At 35.8% G+C, this 22,182-nt stretch overlaps 1 protein-coding gene across 1 annotated transcript in view; it reads left to right on the top strand.

Moving 5' to 3' along the window:
• FSIP2 (fibrous sheath interacting protein 2) overlaps window positions 1–22,182 on the top strand; it is a 103,719-nt gene that overhangs the window by 23,014 nt on the left and 58,523 nt on the right. Inside the window, exons 10-14 of the mRNA XM_028124491.2 lie at window positions 6,454–6,566; window positions 7,371–7,413; window positions 8,605–8,711; window positions 10,742–10,805; window positions 21,912–21,969. Coding sequence (XP_027980292.2) covers window positions 6,454–6,566; window positions 7,371–7,413; window positions 8,605–8,711; window positions 10,742–10,805; window positions 21,912–21,969 — 385 coding nt within the window. The remainder of the gene's footprint in view (window positions 1–6,453; window positions 6,567–7,370; window positions 7,414–8,604; window positions 8,712–10,741; window positions 10,806–21,911; window positions 21,970–22,182) is intronic.

Raw genomic sequence — 22,182 nt, 5'->3', positions numbered from 1 at the left:
CAGGGGAGGGGCAGAGGGAGAGGGAGGGAGAGAATCCCCAAGCAGACTCCCTGCTGAGTGCTGAGACAGATGTGGAGCTTGATCTCACCACCCTGAGATCATGACCTGAGCCAAAATCAGAAGTAGGACACTCAACTGACTGAGCCACCCAAGCACCCCTGTCCATGACTGTTGTTTTACTATGTCTCCTTGTACAGATTTTTTTTTTTTAGGGTTGTTCCAGCTAACAATGTACTAAGCTTTTCACAATCAACTATGAATAAATATTTAACCCTTTAAGTGGAATGTGAAAATTTCGCCACTATATATGACTCCTTATCTCTCTTCCCTTTGTTATAGTTGTCCTATGTCTTACATCTACATACATCAAACATCCACTCAGAGAATGTAATAAGTTTTATTTTGAATAACTAAATAGAAGACTGGCCTATTATATTCACTCAAATAGTTGCCATTTTGAATGCCCTTTAATTTCTGATATCCCAGGTTTTGTTCCAATATCATTTTTTTAGTCTATAGAACCTCCCTTAGAATCTCTTTTAGAACAGATTTTCTGGCACTGAATCATATTAATTTCCCTTCCTCTAAGAATGTCTTTCCTTTACCTTCATTCCTGAATGATAGTGTTTTTATTTGATATAGAATTGTAAGTTGACGTTTTTTTTTCCCCCGAACTTGAGAACTATTGTTCCATTTCATTGTGTTTCCATGGTTCAGATGAGATATGAGCCATATTTGAATTGTTGATCCTCTATAAGTAAGGTGACATTTTTCTCTGGTTGTTAAGATTTTTGGGGGTGGGAAATAGTTTTTAGCAGCCTGATTTTGATATGTCTTGGTGTGGATTTCTTTCTTTCTTTCTTCCTTTTTTTTTCTGTTTTAAGGTTCACTGAATTTCCTTAAGCTGTAAGTTTATATCTTTTGCCAAATTTCTTTAAAGCAGATTTCCTTCTCCCACAGAAAGAAATACTGTTCAAATCTGGTGACTGTCGTAACCATTATTTTAAAATATATTTACTACATGAGTGTATACCCTTAAACTACATATACACATATAGACATAGATACCATTAAAATATTTTAATGTAACTTATATACTGTTGTATCCAGTCTTATGTGACTTGCTTTTTACACTCAGCATTATATTTTAGAAGTTTTATCTCTGTGCTGCCTGACATTTTATTTCATTTCACTACTGATCTCATCCCATTGTGTGAATATAACACAATTTATACATTTGTTTTTCTGCTGAGGGAAGTATTTGTTATTTGAACAATATCGCACTGAACATTCATATATATATATATATAAAATCTCATGGTACTCACAGAGAGGAGATTCTCTCGGGGTTATATGCCTAGATATGGGATTTCTGGGTCATGTTTCCTCTTCTGAGAAGTTATCTTTTCAAATCTCTTGTCCATTTTCCTACTGGGTTTTCTTTTTCTTGTGGATTTGAAAGATATTTAAAGCCATCCTAGACATCTATTATATACATATATATATATAGTATAAATAACTTCTTTTAATTTGTAATTTTTTTCTATTCTTTCCTTCTAGCTTTTGATGACAGAAGTTCTGAATTCAATATGACTGATGTTAATTTTTTGTTTATTTACAGCAAATATTTCCAGTTTTGTTAATGGTTTTTTTAGCTTTTCTTATTAAACATTTCAAAAATAAGTAAAAACCAGAAGTACCCTTAATGTGCTTATCATTCAACTTCAACAACAACTCATGAATAATTTTGCTTTGTCTATGCCCTCAACCTCTCTCTGCTGCCTTGTTGTTCCAAAGCGCATCCCATTAATATGAAAATAGGTACCTAAAAGATAAGGATTTTTTAAATGTGTACCAACCATACCATTATTACATGGCACAAATAATCCTTTAATGTAATAAAATAAATCCCTATTCAACTTTCCAATGATCTCATAAATGTCACAAAAATATTTTGATGTTAGTTTGAATCTATATTGACACGCATTACAATAATTTGTTATGTCTCCCGAATCTTAATCTAATAGGTTCTTCTTCCATATACCTTTCTCCCTCCCTCCCTCCCTCCCTGCCTCCTTTAATTAATTGCTTATTTGTTGAAGAAACTGAGTTGCTTGTCCTGTTGAGTTCCTCACAGACTGGACTTTTGCTGATTGTATCTGTATGTAAATAATGTATATCATTTCTTCTGTATTTCCTGTAAAGTATTAGTTAGATCTGTACACTTTCAGGGTTTTTTGTTTTTGTTTTTTTTTTTTATTGAGGTATAACTGACATGGAACATTATCTTAGTTTCAGGTATACAACATAATGGTTTGATATTTGTATACACTGCAAAATGATCCCACAATAAGTCTAGTTTCCCTGTCACAGTATAATGTTACATAATATGCAATACAATACTGTTGACTGTAGTCCCTGTGCTGTATATTACATTCCCATGACGTGCCTATCTTGTGACTGGACATTTGTACATCCTGATCCACTTCTCCTGTTCCTCACCCCAACCCTGCCCCGTCTGTCAACCACCAATCGGCTCTTTGCGTCTATGAGTTTGGTTTCCTTTATCTGTTTTATTTTTTAGATTCCACATATAAGTGAAATTCCATGGTATTTGTCTTTCTCTGATTTGTTTCACTTTGCATAATACCTTTGCAAATATATAAAATCGTGTCATTCACAAATAGTGACAGTTTTACTTCTTCCTTTCCAATTTGGATTCCTGTTGTTTCTCTTTTTTTGCCTAACTGGCATCCTGGTAGGTCCCTTAAGCTATCTATAGGTCCTTTAACCTATTTTTTTGACTTTTTTTTTTCTTTTTGCTGCTCTGTTTGGGTGAGTTCCACTGCCTTGTATTCCAGATCACTAGCCCTTCCTTCTGTTTCGTCCAGTCTGTGGTTGAACCCCTATAGTGTCTTTTTCATTTCAGTTATTGTACTCTTCAGCCCTATGACTTACGTTTGGCATTTTCTTGTATTTTCTCTCTCTTTGTTGATCTCTCTGTGTTCATCAATTCTTCTCTCAAGATCCATGAGCATCTTTATGACTGTTATTTTAAACTATCAGGCAAACTACTTATCTTTTGTTTATTAAAGTTTTCTTTGGGGGCTTTTCTTGTTCTTTAATTTGGAACACATTCCTCCATTTCCTAATTTTGCTGGATTCTTTGCTTCTATGTATGAGGCAAAACATCTCTCTCTCCCAGTCTTAAGGGAGTGGTCAAAAGAAGACTGGGGGTGTGTTTCACCCATTGTCTGTGCAGCATCCTGCCAAGAACTGTCTCTCTGATTGCTTCAGTTCCCTGGGGCCCCAAAATGCAGGGCCCCTTGGCCACCAGAGACAGGCATTCAAAGGATATCTCCTGTGAACTATGTGTACTGGCTAGCTTTGGCAGGGCCACAGGGGGGTGTTGGGGCAGGCAAGCCCACCCACTGGCTTTAGTGGGGCAGGGCCCCAGGAGCAGCGCTAACAGGGTAAAGAGAGTAAAAACTGGCATCTGGCATCGCCAGCACTTAGCAAGGTAAGAGAGTGTAAAAATGGCACCAACCAGCACCTCTTTCCCTGGAGAGAGTTGGAACAAACCTCTGCCCATCCAGCAGATGCTTTAAGAATAGCCAGTGGATCTCCTTCATGTATGGTCTAAGTGCTTTTCAGCCTGCTGCTTTTGTGCTGGGTCTCAGGATAAGTAGTCTGTGCACAAGCCCTGTAGGAACAGAGTTTCAGTTTCCCAATGCCCTTTGAATCTCCTAGACATAAGCCATGTTGATTTTTAAAGCTAAATGTTTGGGGGCTCATCTTTCCAGTGCAGGTCCCAAGGGTTAGGGGGATCAAACTCAGGGATGTGCTCCATATTTGTGAAATCCCTCTAACCGGTGGGTTGCTGCACTGGGGGTGGGGTTTTCAGTTAGACCATGCCTCTGCCTCTCCTCTCAACCAGATGTGGCCTTTTTATCTCTCCTTTTCAGAGAGAGTTGTTGTAGATGTAGCTGGAGATTTAGTGTGTCCAAAGGAGGAGGTGAGGTCAGGGTCTTCTTATGCTGTCATTTTGCAGGTTCAGTTTCTCTAACAAGACTGATTCATAGATGGTTGTTTGTCCTTCCCTCAGGTGGAATATAATATCTCCTTTTCTTTCTATTTGTAATGTTAGCAGCCATTTATGTTCAAGGCCTAGATCCATGAATTAATTACAGGTTGCAAAGTTGGGATATTTTAATTCTATCACTCCTTCTTCATAGATTAACTGTAATACTTGTATAAAATAAACTTCCTCTTAACTACTGTTTGGTTACAGTGTGGTACAGGATACTTCTGAAAAGCAGACTGATGCTTAATATTTTACCATTATTTATCAGTTTTCAAAATAGTAAATTGTTTCAGTAGCATCCTCCAACAGTAAGCAACTAGTTTTGTTTTGTGTCATTATGAATCTATAGATTTAAATAAATTCAATGTGCTTCAATACAGTTCTGTTACCATGTTTATTAATGCTGAAATTTTGATAGCTTTGGCCAGTGGAATCTCCTTTTAGGATAATTCTTGAGTCCTTTGTGACATAACCCTAATGATTTTTGATAGCTTCCTTGTTGTCTGGGAAGACAGGCTTGTTCAAGCTTATCTTGTACACAATCAGTTGCTTCAGCATCATTGAGTTTTACTGGAATTTTTGCAAAGATAAAGTGAACATATATAGATGATAGATATACAGACAGACCTATTTGTGGAAAGTCTCCTGTTTTATTTATCTATTTGTTTTTATGTGAATACAATGTTCTCTTAATTACTGTAGCTTTATAATAAGTCTTGAAATTTGGCAGTTTGAGTTCTCTAACATTCGTGGTTCTTCTAGGCTGACTTGCTTATCACAGGGCCTTTATATCTCCATATAAATTTTAGAATGAGCTTTCTAGTTTCTACAACATAGTCTGCTGGGATTTACTTGGACTCACTTTTCATTTCCTTTTTCTTGCTGGCTAGCACCTCCAGGATAGTGTTGAATAAAATGGTGATTGTGTACATCTTAATCTTGTTCCAAAAACTTAAGGGAAAGTGATCAATATAAATTAGAGTATCAGCTCTAGAGATTTGAAGATAGCTTTTATCAGAGGAAGGACACATCCTCATATTCTTAGTTCACAAAGAGGTTTTATCATGAATGGATATTGAACTTTATCATATTTTCCCCTGCATCTTTCAGATAATCATCTAACTTTTCTTTTTTCTTTTAATGTTGTGAATCACTTTGACTTATTTTTAATGTTAAATGTTAAACCAGTCCTGCATTCTAGGGATTAACCTTACTCATTCATTATGCATTATCTTTATCTTATATTGTTGGATTCAATTTATTTTATTTATAATTTTTGTATATTTGTTAGTGGGGGGATGTTGATGGAGGTTTTCTTTTCTTGTAATGTCTTTTAATGATTTTGGTATCAAAGGGATCTTAATCTCAAAGTATGAGTTGAGAGAGAAGTTCATTCCTCTTCAATTTTCTGGAAGACTTTGTATGGAATTTGTGTGATTTCTTCCTTAAATATCAGATATAATTCAGAAATGAAGTCATTTGAGCCTGGAGCTTTCTTTCTGGACATGTTTTTAACATATTCAATTTCTTTAATAGATATGTAGTTCTTCATATCAGCTATTCATGAATGAGATTAGTTTGTGTTTTTCAAGGAATTTGTCATTTGTATATAAGATTTTAAACTTAACTGCCATCCATTTTTCATAATATTCCTTTGTTATTATTATTAGTATTATCTATAGACTTTCATCATGCTATTATCTCTAATTTTCCTGATGCTGAAAATTTGTGTCTTCTCTTTTTCCTGGTCAGTCTGGCTTATCACTTTTATTGAAGTTTTCAAATAATCAGCTATTAGGTTAATTATTTTCTTTCTTTTTTCTATTTCTTTGATTTTCACTTTGATCTTTACTATTTTCTTTCTTCTGCTTACTAAATGTGGACAAGGATTGAAAGAATTGAAACTCTGATGCACTGCTGAATGGTATGTAAAAGGTATAGCCATTTTGGAAAACAGTGTGGTGTTTCTTAAAAGTTAAACCTATACCTACCATATGATCCAGTCATTCCACTACTAGGTATTTACCCATTAGAAATGAAAACTCATGTCCACACAGTGACTTGTCCATGAAAGCTCATAAAGGTTTATTTGTGAGAGGCCAAAATGGAAACAATTCCAACAGTAAGTAAGTAGATAAAAAACTGTGGTGTATCCATATAATAAAACACTTCTCAGGGGATGAAAAAAAATTTAATGGTATTGGAAAAGTTATTTTGATTGCAGTGGTAGCTTCAGAGTTGTAGACATATTTTAAAATTGAAAAAAAAATATTCAATTTAAATAAGTATAGTTTGTTGTATTTCAATTACCGTTCAATAGGTTGTTAAAAATAAAACAACTATGGTGTTCCTCTCTCATTTACTTTTAGGACCTGCAGCAAATGTTATTTATAAATCTTTAAGTAGTTCAAAGACTGTTGTCAAAAAACCAACAACTTCAGCTGGCCAGTCAGAAGTGCAAGTTAATGGTACTGAACAAAAGGTATAAAATTCGGTCTTCAAACTTTTGAATGGTGATTTTTTTATCTAGTTAATTTTTGACTTCTATATCCTATCTCCTTCACTAGCATAATACTGATTGGCTACGAATATTAGGGTCTATTCATGAGGCCAGATCTTTCCTTCAGAGTATTGAGTCACTATGTAATTTAGCAGAAACTAATCCAAACATTTATCAATTGCAATAATAATAGCTAAAATTTATTGAACATCTATTGTTGGCCAAGCCCTGTGCGGAACCAGAAGGAAGGGAAATGAGGAAATTGGGACACATAAGATAAAAAGATGAATAAAACATAATCACTCCCCTTGAGGACCCATTGCCTGATGGGACAGAAAGACACAGAAAAATGATACCACAATGAAATGATGTTCTCAAAATCAAAATAAAATTTTGATCAAAATTTTGAGAAATGTGTTTGCCTAGCTGTAAGCTGGATTGGAATGGGTTATATTTATTTCCCTTAAACAGACTGAATGACTCTAAACTTTTAGAACCAACCATTGAATGGATTACTATGCCTTTAAACAAAATATGGAATAGTAGAAAAGGAACAACGGTACATTGCTACATACTGAACTCAATTTTAAACTAATTAAATTTGAGATCCCTATAGAAGATATCCTAGAAGGTTGTTAATATATATTTTCCCTGAGACAATTTTCATGTGAAAGTTAGGGGATAAATGGGGGAAAGTTTTTATACATTTCGTTGACTGATAGAGGCAAAATTTCTTTTAGAAGTACAGTTGCTAATGAATGTTTTTCTCCTTAATGTACCATATAGAAAGATGGAGTAACTAGAAAATCAAGTGCTTTTGATGATAGAGGTAAGAAAGTGAAAAACAGTCAAACTTGTTATTTTGTTAAATTCATAATCATAGTTTTATCATATAGTTTTTGAAGTTGTTTTACTTGATTATAAAAACCAGTTATTTTGGAAAGTAAAGCATGGTATAAAATTGTTTATGAATATAGATATTATAATTGGCTCATATATTTCAGTGATTGCTTGATGAGTATGACTTTTGAATTTTACGAAGTGTGGAAAAGTTAGGGTCCCTGCTGTGGCTGTTTATAGTGCTACAGCACATTACTGATAAACTGGGATTCAGTAAGGTACAGTACAGAGAACTGTCTCCAGGACGATCCCCATACTCCACTGCCATCAGTTCTTCCATAGATAATACATCATATTTCCCATCTCCCCTTCAGTGGACTACACATTAGCTAAATTTTTCTGTGCCTTGTTAGACTTCTGGAAGTCACTAAAAATACTTCCATGCATAGCCTACATATATATACAGAAAATATTGGACACCTACATCCAGTGGCCAATGATCACCTCAAGTTCAATAGAATATCAAACTCATCATCTTCCTGATCTTTCTTGTTTTCATCCAGACACAAAATGTGAGTTATCTTTGACTCTTCTTTTTTGTATTTGTGTCCCGAAGTTGCCACTTTCTGTCTAATCTACCTCAATTTCTTTTGCCCTTTCCTATTTTTTCATTCCCACAGCGTCAACCCTTGTTTCCTTCATCCTTGACTATTTCAGTAATCTTCCTGCATTCTCTTCCTCCTCTTTTTAATCCACCATAAATTTTACTGTGAAAGCATTCTTCCTAAAACACAGCTTTGGTTATTCCCTTATCCAAGAAGTGAGTTGGTCTTCCATTGCAGACTGAATGAAATGAAGACAATTCTGGCAATGGTCTGTGTTTAATTATAGGAATTAAGCTGGCATAATATTAAATAAATTAGGATTAGAGGTTAAGGATTTCAGACTTGTCTCCAAAGGCAGTGGTGAAAACCACTGGAAATTTGTAGCCAGTGAACATTTACAAAGGTCATGTTATTCTTGGAGATACTTCCTTAACTCAAATATATCCCTAATTGTGGTAATTCAGTGATTGTGGCAGCTCAGCAGAGAGAGCATTGGATCAAATATATTCATTAGCATTCACCCTTCTCCAGAAATATGATCTTCTCATATGTAAAATTATCTCTTCTTTCTCTAGGAGCTGTAAACATCTCAGTTCAAAATTCAGTTATTTCACCTCAAACTTCACCCACAAGAAATTGTCCAAGATCTTCACAGTCTTATTTGGATCCTTCAAAAGATGAGGTATATAATATTTCTTTTGCTCCAACTGCAAGTAGAATAAATGAGATACAATCTTATGATCAGCATTGGTATAAAAATTTTCATTCATGAAGTGACCATTCCAAACTGCTTCACTCCCTGAAATTAGTCATATCATAATAAAATTTTAATAGTCCTAGGATAATCTTTCTAAATATAGGCTACAACACTGTAGTTCACAGTACATACCTGTAGCCTTCAGAGGAAGTATTAATTTGGCCTTTGATTGGGCTTTGACTAGTACTGATGGACTGTTCAGAGACAGTCATGCTATCTGTCCTCTTGGCTCTTGACCAGCCATCAGCTTTCTGCTATTGGAAAGTTACCAGCAAAGATTCAGGGTATGTCTTCTGATATAAATTAGATTTTTTTTTTCCTGTGAGTTGCCTACTTATTATAGATAGGAGTCAAAACCACATCATCCATTCCATTAGTAACACAGTGTTAACTGTTCAACTGTGCTAAAGAGTTAACATGATTTGAAAATGGTAATTTATTAAGTTCTTTCCAAATGAATTCTACTTGATTAGGGGAGGAAGTGGCATCATTTTCTGTTTCTTCTAATACATAATAATTGACAGACTGCGTAGTGCAGTTTTATTATAAACATTTTACAGTTCAGTGTTCTACTATGTCATTTCCCATTTTATGTATGCTAAGAGTCAAAAAAAATTTCTTACCAACTTCAATATTTAAATCCTCATATTGCCCAACAGATTGCAAAAGCTATGTCCTTTACTAAAAAACAAACAAAAAACTCCTGTAAAAACAGTACCTAAGTTTTATTACTGACTTCTTTTGGTTAATGTGTGTATTATTAAATTTGCCACCTATCTTGATCTCAAATGAGTATCAAATGTCCACAAATTCCTAATTTATTATGAGAAATAGCATGGCCATTTTATTATACTAAGTAGTACACTCTGCTTCCAACATGTGCACAGCCTACCACTGTCAGAAAATGTATTTCTAGGGGCCTGTGTTCAGCTCTCAGACCTGGGGGGCAAAAAAAAAGCCTACTTATTTCACTGGATTTACCTCGCTGAACATACTGAGTTCTTGAACAAGTCTAGAGAACCACATCCCTCTGTATTCAGAGAATCTGTTCTCTGCTCCAGCTCTACTTGAACTTTTCTCCTATTGTAGCTTTGTTAAAAAACACACCTATTCTTTTGTCCCACTGAGTTGATTAGCTTACTTACTAAACAGTGCATTCCACAGATAGTTAATTTTAGGATGCCAGTGAATACTACTGTGTAGGAAAGGGTTAACATAGCAGGCTTGAGACTGTTGTCAAGGTTGCCCTTTGGCTAGCGTTGGGGAAGTTAGCTCTTCTAACAGTCCCTAAGTGATAAGGAACTTTCCCGAGCTGAATGGATGGTGCACTATATTAATAGCAAATAATGTGATTTTTGCTGAACATCTGACTTCTTATTAGGAGGTTAGAATTTTGATATGTACTAAGGCAGAGGGCATCCTTATGACCAGCCTTCAATAAAGACTTTGAGTGCTGAGTTTCTAATGGGTTTCTCTGGGCAGAAACACTGTACATGTTACTGCATTTTTTTTTTTTTTTTTTTACTTGCTGGAGAAGAGAGCATGCTTAAGTGTGTCCTCTCACAGGAGGAGAGAGCATAAGAAAAACTATGCATGGATTTTTCCAGACTCAGCCTGTGTCTTTTCCCCTTCTTTATCCTACAGTGTATCCTTTTACTGTAATAAATCTTAGATGCGAGTACAACTATATTCTGAGTCCCATGAACCTTAGCAAATCACCAAATGTGTGGGCGGTCTTGTGGACCTCCCATGATACAACTGTGAACTTTTAAATTCTGTAAATAGATTTAACATAAACATCACAAAATGTGTGCATTTCTTAAAAGCTGACATTTAAGAGAAGCTCTCAAAATCTTAATTTTTTGTATTTTAAATATATAAGTAATAGTTGATGTTCAAATCCTGGAGGAAAAAAATCCTTTGAGGATGTTTGTTTTGTTGTTTGGATTATGTAGAAGGAGATAAATGCTGATTGGAATGAAAGATCAAACAAGAGACCAAGTTACTTCTGTGAATCAGGTAAACATCAGTAACAGCTATTGAGTAAGTTATGCAATCTCTTAATTCACTTTTTCTACTAACATTTATTGAGCTCCTGCTTCATGCCTAGTATGGTGCTAAATATTCCTTGAATGTTTGGTACAAATCACCAGCAAAATATTTAACCTGGTCCCAGATCTCTTAGTGAGAAAAAATTTAAAACTACAGATTCAGTTAGATTTGAAACTATGTATTTTCTGTTTCTTTTTGAGTTTGTTTTCACAAGTTACACTTCTCTTGTAAATTTATTCATCTAAATTTTCAAATTTCTTGGCATCAAGTAATCATATATCCTATCGACATGGATCAGATTATCAGAAGGCAGTATGGCATAACAGGTAGGAACATATATTCTGGCAAGACTACTTAAATTGAATCCACACTCCAACATTAAAATTTATGTCTGGCCAAGTTATTTAATTTCTCTGTTCTTTGGCTTTTCCAACTATAAAATGAGAATATTACCTAACCCAAATTCACTGCCCATCTCTGGAAAGGCCAATCAAGAGATGAGTTTTGATTGGAAAGGAATTTGAACTTTATTCAGGAGGACTGAAATCTGGAGAGAGGCAGACTCTTGTCTGAGGTTTCTGCCTGGCCACAAGATTTTTAAAGGGGTTTAATCAGTTAAGGGAGTACAGTAGTCTGTGACTTTTTTTATTACCTGCAGACTCAATGATATCAGCTAAAGTTATCTCGGAGCTCAGAAGTTGTGCAAGAAGTTCTAGTTCTTTTGTGTCCAGGGTGGGGGTTGTGCAAGAAGGTCTGGTTCCTTGGTACCCAGGGGTTGTAGAAGACTACTCTGTTTGTTCTGCAAAGGAAGGCAAAGTCTACAGATGCACAAAGGGAGGTCAGTAAAGTCATAGTGTGACCTTAAAAAGAAAAACATTTTTCTAAAAGATTGTTGGACTAATCAGAGTCCAGGTGGCTTCACAAAGGTATCTGGCCTCTGTGGTCTGGGAATGTTCTGGTCCTTCATTCCCCAAGGCCAGTGGTCTGCAGATCTCAAAGGAAGTAAATTAGTTCTGTTACAGATCAAGAACCTTAGGTCAGTAAGCAAGGAGTGTGTTAACTTGAAGCAAGTTAACCTTTAAGATTCGTTCGAGTGCTGTTACATAAACAGTAATAGTACATCATTCATACGATTCCTATGGCAATTCAATAAGTTAATATTTATAAATTGCTTAGAATAGTGTGTGGCACTTAACTGGTGATATGTAAGAGATTTTGAAATGTACTGTAAAACTTAATGTGCAATATTTTCATTTTTAAAAAATCATATCTAAATTCCAATTTTGTGTTATTTTGTATTTATAGATTAGTTTTAAAATTTCAAGTATATTGGATTTCTAGTTTCCTTTTTGTTATTGATTTCCAATTTAATTGCTTTGTGGACTGACAGCATGGCCTTTATGATACCAGATTTTTGAAATATCTGCAAAATTGCCTTATTGGCTTAGCACACATTTTGTACATGTTCTGTGTGGTTAAAAATAATAAATATTATTTGGTGGTGCCATGTTCTAAATATTTCCATTCAATCAAGATGTTGAATTGTGTAGTTCAAATATCCTATATACGTTTATTTACTCTGTTCTAAAAATCATTGGGAATGATTAGTTATCAACTCCATGTAGTTCTGTCCATTTTTACTTTTTATTTCTTGGTCTGGGTTACTCGGCCCATCCAGGACTATCATGGTGAATTGAGGGCTTTTTAATTTTTTTATTTAAATTTCAGTTAGTTAACATGCAGTGTAATATTAGTTTCGGGTGTAAAATTGAGTTTTTTATTATTATGTATGGATCTTTATCATAAGTGATGCTTTTTGTCTCAAATTTAGTAGGTCCGACACTAATATAGCTATATCAGTTTTGTGTCTTAGCATCTTTTTATGTATAGATATGGCTTTTGTAAGCACTCTACACCTGCATCATCTTGTTTTATTTTTATTGAGTCTTGGAATTTGACTACTAATTGAATTTAAGCCATTTACATTTATGTTAATTAAAACCTTGGAATATTTCTAATGCCTTATTGGTGCTTTTGCTTTGTTCTGCTTTTTTATATTTCCCATCAATTTCTCCTTTCTTGCTTTCTTTCAGAGTATTAAGCTTATTTTTTTATTATGTTAGTCACCATACAGTACATCATTACTTTTTGATGTAGTGTTCCATGATTCATTATTTGCATATAACACCCAGTGTTAATTTCAACATGTGACTTCCTTAATACCCATCACCGGGCTACCCTATCCTCCCAACACCCTCCCCTCTGGAACCCTCAGTTTGTTTCCCAGAGCCCATAGTCTCTCATGGTTCGTCTCCCCCTATGACTGTCCCTCCTTCAGTTTTCCCTTCCTTCTCCTAATGTCCTCCCTGCTATTCCTTATGTTCCACAAATAAGTGAAACCATATGATAATTGTCTTTCTCTGCTTGACTTATTTCACTTAGCATAATCTCCTCCAGTGCACCATGTCAATGCAAATGGTGGGTATTCATCCTTTCTGATGGCTGAGTAATATTCCATTGTATATATGAACCACATCTTTATCCATTCAGGGCCTCTCGGGGCCTCTCGGCTCCTTCTGCAGTTTGGCTATCGTGGACATTGCTGCTATGAACATGGGGGTGCACGTACCCCTTCGGATCCCTACATTTGTATCTTTGTGGTAAATACCAGTAGTGCAATTGCTGGATCGTATGGTGGCTCTATTTTCAACTGTTTGAGGAACCTCCATACTGTTTTCCAGAGCGGCTGCACCAACTTCCATTCCCACCAACAGTGTAGGAGGGTTCCCCTTTCTCCGCATCCCCACCAACATCTGTCATTTCCTGACTTGTTAATTTTAGCCATTCTGACTGGTGTGAGGTGGTATCTCATTGAGGTTTTGATTTGAATTTCCCTGATGGCTAATGATGATGAACATTTTTTTATGTGTATATTACCCATTTGTATGTCTTGTTTTGAGAAGTGTCTGTTCATGTCTTCTGCCCAGTTTTTTACTTGATTATTTGTTTTTTGGGTGTTGAGTTTGAGAAGTTCTTTATAGATCGTGGACATCAGCCCTTTGTCTGTAGTGTCATTTGCAAAACTCTTCTCCCATTCCGTGGGTTGCCTCTTAGTTTTGTTGACTGTTTTCTTTGCTGTGCAGAAGCTTTTTATCTTGATGAAGTCCCAAAGGTTCATTTTTGCTTTTGCTTCACTAGCCTTTGGAGACATGTCTTGAAAGAAGTTGCTGTGGCCAATGTTGAAGAGGTTACTGCCTATGTTCTCCTCTAGGATTTTGCTGAATTCCTGTCTCACATTGAGGTCTTTCATCCATTTTGAGTTTATCTCTGTGTATGGTGTAAGAGAATGGTTGAGTTTCATTCTTCTGTATATAACTGTCCAATTTTCCCAGCACCATTTATTGAAGAGACTGTCTTTTTTCCATTTAATATTTTTTCCTGCTTTGTCAAAGATTAGTTGACCATAGAGTTGAGGGTTCATATCTGGGCTCTCTATACTGTTCCATTGGTCTATGTGTCTGTTTTTGTGCCAGTATCATGCTGTCTTGGTGATCACGGCTTTGTAATATAGCTTGAAATCAGGAAACATGATGCCCCCAGCTTTGTTTTTCTTTTTCAACATTTCCGTGGCGATTTGGGGTCTTTTCTGGTTCCATACAAATTTTAGGATTGTTTGTTCCAGCACTTTGAAAAATGCCATTGGTATTTTAATAGGGATGGTGTTGAAAGTGTAGATTGCCCTGCGCAGCATAGACATTTTAACAATGTTTATTCTTCCAATCCATGAGCATGGGATGTTTTTCCATCTTTTTGTGTCTCCTTCAATTTCTTTCATGAGTGTTCTGTAGTTCCTAGAGTATAGATCCTTTACCTCTTGGTTAGGTTTATTCCTAGGTATCTTATGGTTTTTGGTGTTATTGTAAATGGAATCGATCCCCTAATTTCTCTTTCTACAGTCACTTGTTAGTGTATAGAAAAGCAACTGATTTCTGTGCATTGATTTTGTATCCTACCATATTACTGCATTGCTGTATGAGTTCTAGTAATTTGGGGGTGGAGTCTTTTGTGTTTTCCACATAAAGTATCATCTCATCTGCGAAGAGAGAGAGTTTGACTTCTTCTTTGCCAATTTCAGTAACTTTTATTTCTTTTTGTTGTCTGATTGCTGTTGCTAGCACTTCTAGTACTATGTTGAACAATAGTGGTGAGAGTGGGCATCCCTGTCGTGTTCCCGATCTTAAGGGAAAAGCTCTCAGCTTTTCCCCATTGAGAATGATATTCACTGTGGGTTTTTCATAGATGGATTTTATGAAATTGAGGAATGTTCCCTCTATACCTGCACTCTGAAGAGTTTTAATCTGGAAAGGAATTTTGTCAAATGCTTTTTCTGCATCAATTGAGAGGATCATATGGTTCTTGTCTTTTATTAATGTGTTCTATCACATTGATTGATTTGCAAATGTTGAACCACACTTGCATCCCAGGAATAAATCCTACCTGGTCGTGATGGATAATTCTTTTAATGTACTGTTGGATCCTGTTGGTGAGGATCTTGTTAAGTATTTTGGCATCCATATTCATTAGGGATATTGGTCTGTAATTCTCCTTTTTGATGGGGTCTTTGCCTGGTTTTAGGATCAAGGTAATGCTGGCCTCATAGAACAAGTTTGGAAGTTTTCCTTGTGTTTCTATATTTTGAAACAGCTTCAGAAGAATAGGTAGTATTTCTTCTTTAAATGTTTGGTAGAATTCCCCTGGGAATCCATCTGGCTCTGGATTCTTGTTTTTTGGGAGGTTTTTGATTATTGCTTCAATTTCGTTACTGGTTATTGGTCTAGACAGGTTGTCAATCTCTTCCTGTTTCTGTCTTGGTAGTTTATAAGTTTCCAGGAAGGCATCCATTTCTTCCAGGTTGCTTAATTTATTGGCATATAGTTGCTAATAATAATTTCTAATAATTGTTTCTGTTTCCTTGGTGTCAGTCGTGATCTCTCCCCTTTCATTCATAATTTTATTTATTTGGGTCTTTTCTCTTTTCTTTTGGATAAGTCTGGCCAGAGGTTTATCAATCTTTTTAATCCTTTCAAAGAACCAGCTTCTAGTTTCATTGATCTGCTCTACTGTTTTTACGGTTTCTATTTCATTGATCTCTGCTCTAATCCTTATTATTTATCTTCTCCTGCTTGGTTTAGTTTTTATTTGCTGTTCTTTCTCCAGTTCCTTTAGGTGTAAAGTTAGCTCGTGCATTTGGGATTCTTCTAAATTTTTGAGTGAGGCTTGGATGGCTATTTATTTCCCCCTTAGGACCACATTTGCAGTATCTCATAGGTTTTGGACTGATGTAGGGTTTTTGTTCTCACTGGTTTCCATGAGTTGTTTAAGTTCTTCTTCAATTTCCTGGTTGACCCACACATTCTTTAGCAGGATGGTCTTTAGCTTCCATGTGTTTGAATTCCTTCCAAATTTTTTCTTGTGATTGAGTTCCAGTTTCAAAGCATTGTGGTCTGAAAATATGCAGGGCATAATCTCAATCTTTTGGTATCCGTTGAGACCTGATTTGTGACGCAGTATGTCATCTATTCTGGGGAAAGTTCCGTGTGCATTTGAGAAGAATGAATATTCTGTTGCTTTATTGTGGAATGTTCTGTATATATCTATGAAGTCCATCTGGTCCAATGTGTCATTCAAAGCTCTTGTTTCTTTGTTGATTTTCAGTTTAGATGATCTGTCTATTGCTGAGAGTGGACTACTGAGGTCTCCTACAATTAATGTATTATTAGCAATATGTCTCTTTATTTTGGTTAACAGTTGGCTTATGTAGTTGGCGGCTCCCATGTTGGGGGCATAGATATTTACAATTGTTAGTTCTTCTTGTTGGATATACCCCTTAAGAATGATATAATGTCCCTCTGGATCTCTTAATACAGTCTTTAGCTTAAAATCTAATTTGTCTGATATGAGAATTGCTACCCTGGCTTTCTTTTGAGGTCCATTGGCATGAAAAATGGTTCTCCATCCCCTCACTTTTTGTCTGGATGTATCTTTAGATTCAAAATGAGTCTCTTGTAGACAGCATATGGATGGGTCATGTCTTTTTATCCAGTCTGCACCCCTGTGCTGTTTCATGGGAGCATTTAAGCTGTTCACGATGAGAGTGACTATTGAAAGATATGATTTTAGTGCCATCCTATTGCCTGTGAAGTCCCTGTTTCTATAGATTGTCTCTGTAAGTTTCTGTTCTATATCACTCTTGGGGTCTTTCTCCTTTTATAGAACCCCCTTTAATATTTCTTGCAGGGCCAGCTTAGTGGTCACTTATTCTTTCAGTTTCTGCCTGTGCTGGAAACTCCTTGTCTCTCCATCCATTCTGAATGACAGCCTTCCTGGATAAAGTATTCTTGGCTGCATGTTATTCTCATTTAGTACCCTGAATATGTCTTGCCAGCCCTTTCTGGTTTGACAGGTCCCTATGGACAGGTCTGATGTTATTCTGATGTTCCTCCCTTTGTACATAAGAAATATCTTCCCCCTAGCTCCTTTCAGGATTGCTTCCTTGGTTCTAAGATTTGAGAGTTTTACTATTATATGTTGGGGAGTTGATCCCTCTCATTGATCTTGGGAAGGATCCTCTCTGCCTCATGGACACAAATGCTTGTTTCATTCCCCAGATTAGGGAAGTTCTCAGCTATGATTTGCTCAAATATATCATCTAGTCCTCTCTCTCTCTCCACTCCCTCAGGGATCCCAATAATTCTGACATTGGAACGTTTCATGGTGTCATTAATCTCTCTCAGGCTGATCTCTTCAGCTTTCAGGAGTTTATCCCAGGCCTCCTGGCTTCCTTCTTTTCTATCATCTTCTAGCTGATCAATTCATTCTTCAGCCTCATTTACTGTGGCTGTCAGAGTATCCAGTTTAGACTGCATCTCATTCATGTATTTTTAAGTTCAGCCTGATTAGATCTCATTTCTGCCTTTAAAGATTCTATATTGTCACTAATATTTTTCTCAAGCCTAGATATCAACTTCATAATTGCTACTCTGAAGTCTGTCTCTGACATCTTGCTTATATCCATATCCATTAGGTCTGTGGCAGAGGCCATAGTCTTTGATTCTTTTCTTTGTTGAGGGTGCCTCCTCTTAGTCATTTTGTTGAAGGGTGGTTGAGGGAATGTAAAGAGTCCAAAGTATTAACCACAACCAAAGCAAGATGCACCCATTTTATAGGGAGCCTAGGGTTGTCGTCCTCTTGGTCTTCCACCCTGTCTTCCTCCGGGGGAGGGACCTGCCGTGCTGTTTCATGCAACCCTGCTTGGGCAGAGTTGCCCTGCCCCTTTTGGGGAGGGGGGGGATGGGCTCAGTGGAAACCAGTTTTTTGAGCTTTTGTAGCTTTCCGAGTCTCTTCTGTCTCTTCCGAGAGTCAAAGCAAAAATCACCATACCCAAACCTATGACCCAGAGCAGAGAAATTGTAGTCTGCTCTTCACTGAGCCCTCCAGGACACAGAGGCTCCATTTCTGTCTGCACTGCTAAAAAACGCAGCCTCCCTTGTGGTGCGCCCCACAGCAACTCTCTCAGAGGTAGATCGCAGGGCCTGGTGTGTCTCTGCCCTTTGTGCTTCTAAAACCACAAGCCACCTCAGTTCTTGCATGCACCCACAGCTCCTGGATCCTGTCTGGGGGCTGCACTAAAGTCCTTCTCCTGCCACTACCGGTCTGTGAGTCTGTGCCCCGTTCCCAGCTGGGGACGTTTTTGTTTTTTGGTGTTATATCACTTTCCCGGCACCAGCTTATGGCGGTGCTTTTATTTTCTGATACCTGCCCGCAGAATCATGGCTCCACCCTTTTATTTTCTGATACCTGCCCGCAGAATCATGGCTCCGCCCTTCATACCTCACAACTGCCAGAGATTTTCTGCTTGTAGAGATCCAGATATATATTCTTACATCTCAGGCTGATTTCTTGGGTGTTCAGAATGGTTTGGTAGATATCCAGCTAAATTCAGGGGACCGGTTGAAATAGGGTCCCCTACTCCTCTGCCATCTTGCCTCTCCTAAGCTTATTTTTAATCCATTTTCCTCTCTACTGTTTTAGAAACTGTATGCTATGTATATTCCTTTTGACAATTGCCTTTGAATTTTGCATGTGTGCTTAAAGTAAAAGTCAAAGTTCAAATAATTAACTTCTAAATCACTATTTCATATCATATTTAACCAATAATTTAGTTTTGATTTTTTTACCAGCTAAACTAAAATTCTGATTTTTATACAGTCAGGTTTCAGTTATATTTGTCCATGTTTACCAATATTTTTTTGTTCACCATTCCTTTTTGCATTTCATACTTTCTAGAATCACCTTCATTCTTCCTAAAGTAAATCCAGTCTTTAGAAATGTCATTAGTGAATGTATTTGGGGAGTAAATCCTCAGATTCTGTTTGATAAAACTATTTTATCATGTTCTGGGATATAATTATGGCTGGGTACACAAGTCCTTAAGGACAGCTATTTTTTTCTTAGCACTGTAAATATATTGTTTTACTGAAATGGTCTACTTTTTCTCTATTTAATAATTCCTGCATAAGTGATTCTCCCCCTCCCCTACCCACACACACCTCAGTCGGCTTTTAAGGTCTTTCTTTTATTTTTCTTTAGTATTATTATGGTGAACAGTTCTGGACAAGTTTCTGCTATTTTTCCTCTCCTGTATTGCCTCTCCCCACTCTTTATTATTTTCTTCTAAAACTCCAGTTATGTATATTTAGATCTCTTTTTTTTTCTTCCACATCCTTTAACAACTATCATATTTTCCATTTCTCTATGCTGCATTCTGGTTAATTTCTTCAAATTTGTCCTCCAAAAGACCAATTCTTTCTTCAGCTTATCTAATTTACTATTTTATCAATTCAATGCATTTTGAAATTTCTCTGTTTAATCAGAGTATATGCATATATATATAATTTCTGAATAGTTATTTTTCAAATTTGACTGGACTTTTTTGATAAGTTCTTGTTCCATTCCTATGTTTTCCAATCCCTTCTTTATATATTTATACATATAAGATACACTTTTTAAATATTCTTTATCTGGTAATTCAAATATCTGAAATAGTGATGTCTAATTCTAATGCTTTTTTTTCCCTGCTAATAGTCACGGGGATTTGTTTCTTCATATTTGTCTTTGTGTGTGTGTGTGTGTGTGTGTGTGTGTGTGTGTAGGGGGCATTACTGTTATATGTAAGCTCATTTTTGATGGAAATGTATCATTGGGAATTCTATATTTGGATAGTGTGTGTTGCTCTAAAGAAACTCAAATTCAACACATTAAATATGTACAGTTCTTTGAGTACCAATTATACCTCTATAAAGGAGTTTTAAAAATTTCCATATGCTCTGCTAGGCATCTGGAAGAGGTATAAACACAGGTTCATTTTAAATTAATTTCTCACTTGGAATTTTATGACCATACAGCAGATTTGAACCTCAAAGTCATATTGGAATTCATAATCATAGATTATCTCTTAAGAGAGATTTTTATTTTTTTTCCTCTTATTCCTCTATCCACAGTTGTAGCCAAGACATAGTTTATTTGTGCTGCTACCTTTGTGGCATGAGTTTTTTGTTTGTTTGTTTGTTTGTTTGTTTGTTTTGACAACTCTTCAACCAAGGGTATAGCTCTTTGGCATCTAGTATATTTTTAGAGGCTCTTACTTAGTTTTGATTCCCCATTTTGTTTGTAGGTATTGCCAATGCTCATAGAGCAAGCATCAGCTTCAAAACTTGCTTACCACTCTATATTTGTGTTATTACAAATTTTTTACTCTCAAAGATTTCTCTTAATGTGTTTGAAAGCTTAGCTGCTTTTAACAGGGTAGTTTAAATTATTTATATAGAATTCTGGGCAAATTTTTAGATATCTACTCCAGCATATTAATGGAAACAGAAAAGCTTTTTTTTTTTTTTACTTTGCTTTTAAAATAGTATTATCTTCACACTTAATTTCTCAGATCTGTGCACTCTTAATTCCAGTTAATTCTACCAAACTGAACATACACAAAAACGTATATCTATAAAAACAAACTCAAAAAGGTTCACAGGATTTAAGTAAGACATTTTATACACATCGTTAGTACCTATTGGTTACTCATTTGCTGGAAGAAACAAGAGTTACCATCTAAATTTAAGTTTGAACTAGTTCTAATTACTAATACTACTTTCTGAAATTAGGACAGTCTTTTTGTCTAAAACTTTTATTCATTTGTGTTTTTGCATAATTGACATACACCAATTCAGTATGCCTGTAGAGATGTACTGCAGAAAGACTTCCTATATCACTTCAATCCTGAGTATTTACCAAAACTCGGCAATAGAATCTTGCTGGATTATATGCAAAGCAAGTTAGATAATATTCAAGTAGGAGAAGATTAATGGCAGACAAATCAATGAATAAATGTTGAGGAACATATTAATTAAATAATGGATTCAACAAACAAATGTTACTGAATATTTACTGTGTGTTAAGTGCTGAAGATATAGTGGTAAATTTATTTCATAGTCAGGAAGACAGAAGAGTAAACATTTAATTATGATATAATATAATGAGTTTTGTAATAGAAACATGTGTAGAATGCTTCAGGGGCACTAAAGAAGGATATTTATTTACTTAGGCAAGGCTTTCTCGTGGAATTAATACAAACTGAGTGAAGCCTAAAAGATGAGAAGTTAAAAAGAAGGCATAGGGTGTTCCAGACAAAGGAAATAGCAAAAACAAAGGCCCAGAGGCATGGAAAACATGATATATTTAGCAAATTATATCATTCTGTGTCTACAGACCATAGATTATATATGAATAGATAGAGACTAGCCAGAGTAGACACTGCAGAGGAAGTGAGAACATCAGATTGTATGGTATATTTTATGCCTTCCTAAGGAATTTGGGCTTCATTGTGGAGAATCTCTGGAGGCCTTTAAACAAGATAGTACCAAAGAATAAAGATCTACTAAAGAATTTTAATTTCCATTTCACAAATTGCTGGGGAAGAATACAAACTAATTACAATTTTCTTTTTCTAATAAATAGGACCTCAGGTTCATGCCACAGCCCAGGGTACTTTCCCTTCTCGTGCTCTCTCAAATACGTAAGTATCTAAGAAAATTAATGTGTAAATATAAATTCATATTTTAATAATTCCATGAGTTCTATTCAAAAGCAAATGATCAAATGGAATCCTCTAGTAGTTCTACTTGGATTTAGTGAAACTTCTGTCTTTTGCAAACTCTCAGCACTAAGCTTAAATTGTAAAGCAGACAAAGCGAATGTTTTTCCTCTTCCTTCTGTTTCCTATCCCTAC

This window comes from Eumetopias jubatus, unplaced genomic scaffold (assembly GCF_037043125.1).
Source record: "Eumetopias jubatus isolate StellerSeaLion01/CBP00866 unplaced genomic scaffold, mEumJub1_p1.0 scaffold_3, whole genome shotgun sequence".
In the NCBI taxonomy this organism is placed as follows: domain Eukaryota; kingdom Metazoa; phylum Chordata; class Mammalia; order Carnivora; family Otariidae; genus Eumetopias; species Eumetopias jubatus.
The sequence above is the reverse complement of the archived record's forward strand: the minus strand, read 5'-3'. Positions and strand labels throughout refer to the sequence as shown.